At 36.5% G+C, this 7,775-nt stretch overlaps 2 protein-coding genes across 6 annotated transcripts in view; both read left to right on the top strand.

Annotated features, from left to right (window-relative positions):
- Positions 1-1,002, top strand: part of ITFG2 (integrin alpha FG-GAP repeat containing 2) — a 10,666-nt gene extending 9,664 nt beyond the window's left edge. For all 3 annotated transcript variants that reach the window (XM_072401023.1, XM_072401022.1, XM_072401021.1), the window contains one exon: positions 436-1,002. In XM_072401023.1, coding sequence (XP_072257124.1) covers positions 436-548 — 113 coding nt within the window. In that variant the 3' untranslated portion in view covers positions 549-1,002. The remainder of the gene's footprint in view (positions 1-435) is intronic.
- Positions 1,003-7,309: 6,307 nt separating this feature from the next.
- Positions 7,310-7,775, top strand: part of FAM193B (family with sequence similarity 193 member B) — a 23,842-nt gene continuing 23,376 nt past the window's right edge. The window contains exon 1 of one of the 3 annotated variants that reach the window (XM_072401018.1): positions 7,310-7,605. In XM_072401018.1, coding sequence (XP_072257119.1) covers positions 7,462-7,605 — 144 coding nt within the window. In that variant the 5' untranslated portion in view covers positions 7,310-7,461. The remainder of the gene's footprint in view (positions 7,606-7,775) is intronic. The other 2 variants (XM_072401017.1, XM_072401020.1) reach the window with 2 other exon arrangements.

Here is a 7,775-nt window from a genome sequence, read left to right as displayed (position 1 = left end):
GCGGAAAACCTGGTGCGTCTTATAGTCCGGAGCGTCTAATGGTCCGAAAAATACGGTAATTTAATTATATACGTGTGTTGGATGAGAACCAGATCATATGGACTCCTTGTACTACATCTATGTTTAGTGGCACACACACTACTAGCAAAAGTGTTTTGTTTATAAGCAGGGTAATAGTAATGCAAGACTCCAGGCAAATGGCTAAACTGTTCTCCTGCCTGCCTGATCTGGTGAAAAAATATAGGTTTGCATAGATTTAATTAATATAATTTGTTTATGCATCCCTTCTGACTCCTGTTAAACCAAGAACTTTTTTTTTTGTTTTAAGACTTCATTAAAAAAGATTGACATGTATAATAAATAATCTGCCAAACATAGGTTATCCGGAATATTACTGGTTTTATTACAGCTTAAAATGTGATTTTTATGTTTCAGATGCAAGTGATGCTTCTTCTGTTCGTGATCTTATCCATCAAACCCTGTATTCTCCTAATGGACAAAAAATACATCAATCTAAAGAGAAGGGATTCGGGACATTAGGAACATGACAACTGGAAGGTTTGCTTTGTGACTCACAGGATACAACAATAAACCATCATGCACGTTTTGTAGTGTCCAATGATGGATAGCTTTTTTTGCTGGACTTTTCACAAAGATTTGAAGTGCAATTGGAGAAAGGTTATACTATACCAAACCATCCCATGGTCTGTTGGAATGCGTTGTTATCTCTCCAGCTTTACAGTATCTGGTCATTTTAAAAAAAAACAACTTTGTGGGATGGGTTTATCATGCCAGCCTAATATGTTAATACAACATATATTCATACATGATCAACAATTGTGGTCTTGCACAGTTAAGTCATTGCAGTTGTGACAAAATCACAAGTCAGGGCTGTAAGCATATAAATAGATTTATTAAAATGACTGGCATGTGAAGGACAAGACATCAAATGTTGTTCAAATGTAAAGTACTGCCTTCATTATAAAAGATTTCTATAAAAATGCACAATCTTGTGTGGATTTTTTTTATGGAGAAGAGGACAAGGCACTCATACAAGACATTTCTGAGCAAATGGCACAAAGACACCACTGGTATTTTCCAGCCATGTTTGTCTTTTTGTTGAGACTTAATCATAATTTACCATTTCCACAACAAAGGTTTTGTATGCGGGTCCCGGGGAGCAGTGCCATATTTGTTACAATAATATTGTATCTAAAATTATATATTTTTTGACAAATGCTTTCTCATTTTTATTGAACCATTGAAAAAAACAATTTCAGTTTTCAGATTTGGAAAAGCACCTAGTAGCGCCTGAATAAATTTATGTTTTCTTTATAGGGTTTAGCAGGGTATCTTAATCTAAAAAAAAGTTCAAAACCTTTAGATACACCATATACCCATAAATACCTTGCTGAAATTAGCTCACATCCCAGCCTGGTCCTGGTTACTAGTCACAGCTTACCTTACTGAAAAGTTTTTATCCTAAGGACCATGCAGAACATCCTGGTATGGAGAACCTTTATTTAGGTAACAAGATTGGTAGTGAGAAGTACCTACGGTATATGTGTTTTATAAGAACTGCTAGGTAATTTGGCTTATGAATAAGCAGTTATTGTGAAACCTTTAAAGGAGTTACTGATTAATCCACAGTATTAAAACTTTTACTTGGATGAGGATTCTCCTTAACATTTGTCTTTAGTTTGTTTTTTGATGGATCCCTCTTGATAATTAAAGAGATTTAGATGGGATCTACTTTATTAAAAGAAGCTGTAATAGGCACTTGGCAATGGGTTTTCATTTTATCTTTCTTTTCCATGTGTTCTAAGCTAAAGCCAAGGAGCATGTTTACTACATGTAACCTACATATAACATTTGCTTTTAGACAAAGCAAATGTTATATGTAGGTTACATGTAGTATGAAGGTAGCAGACACTGACAAAGTTTTTTTAGCAGCCCTTTTTTACTTAATAAAAAGTGTAGGGTAGGGTGTATAAAAAGAAGCAAATTAATGAATTGCTTGAGATTGTTCATTTGCATGGAAAATGCAAGATAAATTTGCATTTTCAATACACACAGTGAAAATTCAAATTTATCTGTGCATTTTCCATGCAAAGGAATAATCTCAAGCATTTTTAAAGCCAAAGTAAACGCCACTTTTTTTTTTAAGGATCGGCAAGTGTGCTGTGCATATAGTATTTTTCTTTCATGTTTTTTATACAATAAATACGTTTTGTGCAGTGTGCATAAGAATGTTCTCCTGTTTTTTTTTTCAAACTATAGTACGGCCCCCCCGACAGTCTGAGGGACCGTGAACCGGCCTCCTATTTAAAAAGTTTGAGGACCCCTGCTTTAGGGTATATTGAATTGCCATGGAAAATGATTTGCACTGCATCAAACTTAAAGCAGAACAAAAAAAACACTACTTACCTTTACTTCCATAGAGCCCCCAATCCCTCCTTACTTGGCCTCAATTAGGTCCCACACTATCCTGGAGTCCTTCTTCATCTTGACAGTAAAGAATTGCTGGGCACCACCATCTTCTGATCTCACTGCACATTCATTTTTTTTAGTGCTTGAGAAGCCCTCTGTGCACGCTCAAAGCAGCCCAAAGCCTCCTGGGATACATGACGTAGGTGTCCCCGGAGTCTCTGCACTCCCATTCAGTCTTTAAGGACTTTTATATAAAGTAAATATTTTGGCAATAGGTCCATTTTTTTTACCCATGTGAAAGGTTCATTCTATAAATGCAAAATAATACCATATAATGATAACGGGCAGATATTCAGTGCTTTCCTATGTACTCTGCATTGTTATCCAAGCAGACTATGTTGTTTGTGTTGGTAAAACAGAGTAAACATTAATTTGCAAAAAAAATACCAAATCATGCAAGCTTCCACTTCAACAAAAAGTTTTTTCTTTTTCAGAAATTTCACTTATCCAAGTAAACGAGGTAAACTTATACTAACTAGGTATCCAATTCAATGAAAAAAAAAAAATCCTAATTAGTTTGAGTTGATTGGCATGATTTGGTGTTTCCTGCTATATTATTTGTCTCTTTGCTTCAGATAAATAAAAATTCACTCTGAAAGTAAACATGTGTTTAGTAATCAGGGTCAGTATAACTTATCTGCCTCAGGAATAAGAAAGTGTTTAGCAATAGTCAAAACCGTGTTTCAAGTGCCAAATTAAGTGTGTGTCTTGATATTGGGATTCTGGGAAACCAAAACTACTACGTAATACTACTACTAAGTAATTACAATTTAATTTCTTGTTTCATGTAATTGGAATTTTTGCAATTGCATTTTGTGTGTACTTGAGTCTCTTTACACGTGTTGTCAGGCTTGAACTGGTAGATATCACAACTACCTGTTACTGCACGATTTTTTTTTTTTATTTCCGTAAACACAAATGCATTCTATTCCAAATGAAAGCATATAGAAAAATGTAACAAATTTGTTATTCCTTTACAGAAAGTGATGAAAATGGAACACTAGGCTGTTCAAAATAATAGCAGTGGCGTGGAGTATAATTAGTGGTGTCATTCATTCTGTGAAAAAACAGGTGTCAACTACAGCCCTTATTTAAAGAAGGCAGCAAATGTTGTACATTGTGGTTATAGTGCATTCTCTCTGAAAATGAGGAAAATTGTTCCAGACTGTGCCCATTGACTGGAAAGTTGATTGGAGAGAAGAAAACATTTAATTATTGGCTGCTAATCTAAAACAATATCAAATGTTTTAAAAATGGCAACCAAAACCTGAAATATGTGGCAAAAATGGAAAACTACCATTAGAATGGATAGAAAAACTAGCAAAGACTAGCCAATGATCAGCTCCAGGAAGATTAAAGAAGGTCTAAAGTTACTTGTACTTTAGTTACTATTGGAAAACAAATAAGTGGAGCCAAGCTATTGAAGCCTTTGCAAAGTCTCAATTTTGAAAAAAAAGACATTAGCTGAAGAGGTTATGTTTCCTTTTCTTAACTTTCTGTAAAAGAACAACACAAATTTTGATACATTTTTCTTCATGTTTCGCATTGGAATAGAACGTGCAGTGTTATGAATGCATTTGCCTGTATAGAAATAAACACTATTATAAGGATTTCTATTCACTTTTTTAAATACTACACATAACTTATTTGACAATGGTAATATTCCACTGATCGTTTTTGTGTTTCTCTAGTGTTCCTTTGGTACTATCTTTTGCCATTGTGAAGTATTGTAACTACATGCACCTGCTTACTTTTGAGTTCCCTACAAATACATTTCTTCTTTAAGGAGCATCTTTTTTGTATAACAACTGTGTTCCAAAAATAGCTGGCTACTAGCACTTGTGACCCCCTGTTTGTGGTCAATAAAAACCAAAATCACTTTAAGAGACAAAATTACTGACAGATCAGACTGTAAATAAATAAGCCCCTGTAGTGGGGACTTGTTTATACTGTATTCTTCCATGAGCATTCAATTCAGAATAAAGCTGCAGGCTGGGGGGAATCAGATCTAAAGTCAATAGGAATAATCCTGATAAAGGGAATGGTGTATACAAAGGAAACCATGTGCCTACATGAAAGGGGACAGGCCTTGTAGTTATAGTAAGCTGACAGTGCTGTGTGAAGAACATGTCCAAAGAAAGTTACACTAAACCACATGATTGCTTTGAAAATTTGCATTGTTTAGTTGTAGCTTAAGTTGGTAAAACGATACATACTTTTCAGCACTGTGTACACAATAGAAAATTGTTGAACTATACTTTATATTAGGAATAGTATGGCCACAGTCTTAAATAAACTGCAATGACTTGAATTGATATAGTCCAAAAACTGTTTGACAAAGGTGAAAAAAGAGAGTGCACAACATATATTCAAAATGTGATCAATGTTCTAGAGCTGGAGAGAAGAGAAGGGAAGCTAAACTAATAAGAAGCATGAAGGAGCTCAGCTTTGAAGAAGGATTAGCTGAACTGAAAGTGGAAATGTCCAATGGGAAACGTAGAAAAAATATGGATTCATTCCAATTGATTTATTAACACCACACTCGTGTGAATGAGCACTTAGGTTCTAAATATGATGGGTTTTCAAGGTGCCTGGTTGATGCCAGAGGTTAGAGCAGAATGGCCAGATTGATTTAGGCTGATAGGCATTACTAACTCAAATAAAGGTTTGTTACAACCAATGTATGCAGAAAAACATCTCTGAATGCACATGTTAAACCTTGAAGAAGATGGGCTACAACAGCAGGAGACCACACTGGGTGCCACTCCAGGCAACTACCTGAGGCTAAAATTTGCACAGGCCCCCCAAAATTGGAGTAAAGATTGGAAAAATGTTGCCTTGTCTATGGAGTCTCCATTTCTGTTGTAACATTCAGATGGAGTCAGAATTTGGTGTGAACAACATGGATTCATGCATCCTGCCTTGTATCAATAGTTTGGACTAGTCGTGGTGGTATATTGCTGTGGGGATATTTTTTGGGCCCCTTAGTACCAACCGAGCATCATGTAAATACCATAGTCTATCTTAGTATTGTTCTGACCATGTCCATCGTTTTTGACTGCACAGTACACATCCTCTGAATATTATCTTCTTCCACCCTGATTGGGCTAAGTCTAGCTAACACTAGCTGCCCTGGGCTGGTGGAGTTTTTTTAAGCCATGGTACATTTTCAGGGTGCTGCTTGTATGCCTTCACTTGATATTTTTTCCCCCACATGCACTGATAAGTGAGTGAAGTGAAAATTGCTGTTATCCCTGTATGAAGTAGGGTAAGAATATACTATGTTTTGGCATTTATAAAAACATTCTGGCATTTGTTCATACCAATAGAGATGAGACCCTTCTGTTACTCCACTAATCGGATATGGGAGGGACAGTCATGTAACAAAGATCTGATCGTCTCATACTGGTTTCTTAAACATGACAAGGATTTCACAAATGGCCCCCACAGTCACCAGACCTCTTTTCAACAGAGCACCTTTGAGATGTGGTGAAACAAGAGATTCACATCATAGATGAGCAGCTGCCAAATCTGCAGCAACTGTGTGCTGCTATTATATCAGTATGGAATAAATCCATGGGGAATGTTTCCAAAATGTTGTTAAATCCTTGCCACAAAGAATTACAGCAGTTCTGAAAGTAAAATGGGTTATAACTTACTGTACTAAATAAAGGTACTGGTGACTGTATATTCCCAAAGATAAGACTATGGCTATGAGTAAATAGCCATGTTTTCAAAATAAATGACCTGTCTTAATGTATGGTAATGCAGTGCAGACTGTCAATGGGGCCTTAATTAGCCATTTGCAATTAATTAGAAAAACTGTGAATTAATCACAATAAATTTCCAATTGATATTGGGAAGAATGTCAACTGAAAGTTGATCAAGCATGATAAACCCTCATGCTCCTAGATTGTAAGCTCTTCAGGGCAGAGTCCTCTCCTCCTGTGTCATTATTTTGTATCTGTCTGTCATTTCCAATCCCTATTTAATGTACAGTGCTAAGTAATATGTTGGCACTTTATAAATCCTGTTTAATAATAATAATAATAATAATAATAATAATAAAACTAGTTTTTAGTCTTACAGTCAATATTTTAATTATATATAGTATGATGGTAACTATGTTTGGAATGGTGATCAAGTACTAAAATAAAGTACTAAAACATTTAAATGAATTGTAAAATCAATAAAAAAAAATCGCACAAACGTAAAATACCACTGTATATGCATTTATTATAGAAAATGAAGCTTGCTGTACACAATCAATATAAAACATGCATGTTAAATAATTCTGTGGAAATTTATTTAAAAGTGTTGGAAATTATTTTGTTTTACCTACCATTTTGACTATATTTTTGGTGTAAAATATATATTTTATTAAAAGTTTTTGTGACTGATTCCATGTGTTTTATACTAATATTGCTGTTACACTTTACACAAATATTTGTATTTTTTCTTCCCTCTCTAGAAAAGTTTGTTTTTTTATTGGTTTCTTTAATAAGTATTTCAGCTGAGGGTTTTTGAACTTGAACTTGGCAGAATCAATTAGGCTGCTGGTGGTTGAACACGCCTATAAGGGTGTGCTGCTAGCAGGTCAGCCTTCATCAAATAGGTATGAGCTGCTCCTCCTCATATCAAGCACTCTGTTTAGCAATGTGTCTGAAGGTAATACTTTGTTTGCCCGGACTAAAAATGGCGTCAGCTGTCCAGTCGGCCTCTTAAGGAGCGCGTCTCCGATGTTTTGCCGGTAGAAAAAATGGCGATTGATGCTTCATGATCATATTGGATGCCCGCTGCGCCGTAACCTTTACCCTGTTGGCAAGGGGCGTGGTAATTGTCTCCAGCACGCCGCCATATTGGCTGTTGTCCTGTCTAAAGCGTCTAGGTTTGGGCTGTTGACTTTGGTGAACGTATTTTGTTGTCGGGGGTAGCTGTGTGAGTCTGAGGAGCCGTCTACAGCAGCGAGAGATGACCAGGAAGAAAAACAAGCAGGGCAGCACTCGCAGGGAGCGTGCAGTGGGCCAGCAGAGGCCGGGCAAGGGCTCTCCTGCTTCTGATGGAGCAGACACAGATGCCAGAGAGAGGCTGGAAGATGGGGGGAAAGAAGAACAGGTAATGTGCCACACCCCCCACATACCTATCATTTCCACTGTATATACCCCCACTGCCTGCCAGCTATATTCCCTGGGGATTCACACCTCCTTTCACTTATTCTGCACCTCACTTACCCATGTGTATCCATTCCACTACTTGCTATCCACACAGACCTTGTATAGTACTCC

The sequence above is a fragment of the Pyxicephalus adspersus genome, chromosome 2, assembly GCF_032062135.1.
Source record: "Pyxicephalus adspersus chromosome 2, UCB_Pads_2.0, whole genome shotgun sequence".
In the NCBI taxonomy this organism is placed as follows: Eukaryota; Metazoa; Chordata; class Amphibia; order Anura; family Pyxicephalidae; genus Pyxicephalus; species Pyxicephalus adspersus.
This window is presented reverse-complemented; position numbering and strand designations above follow the sequence as displayed.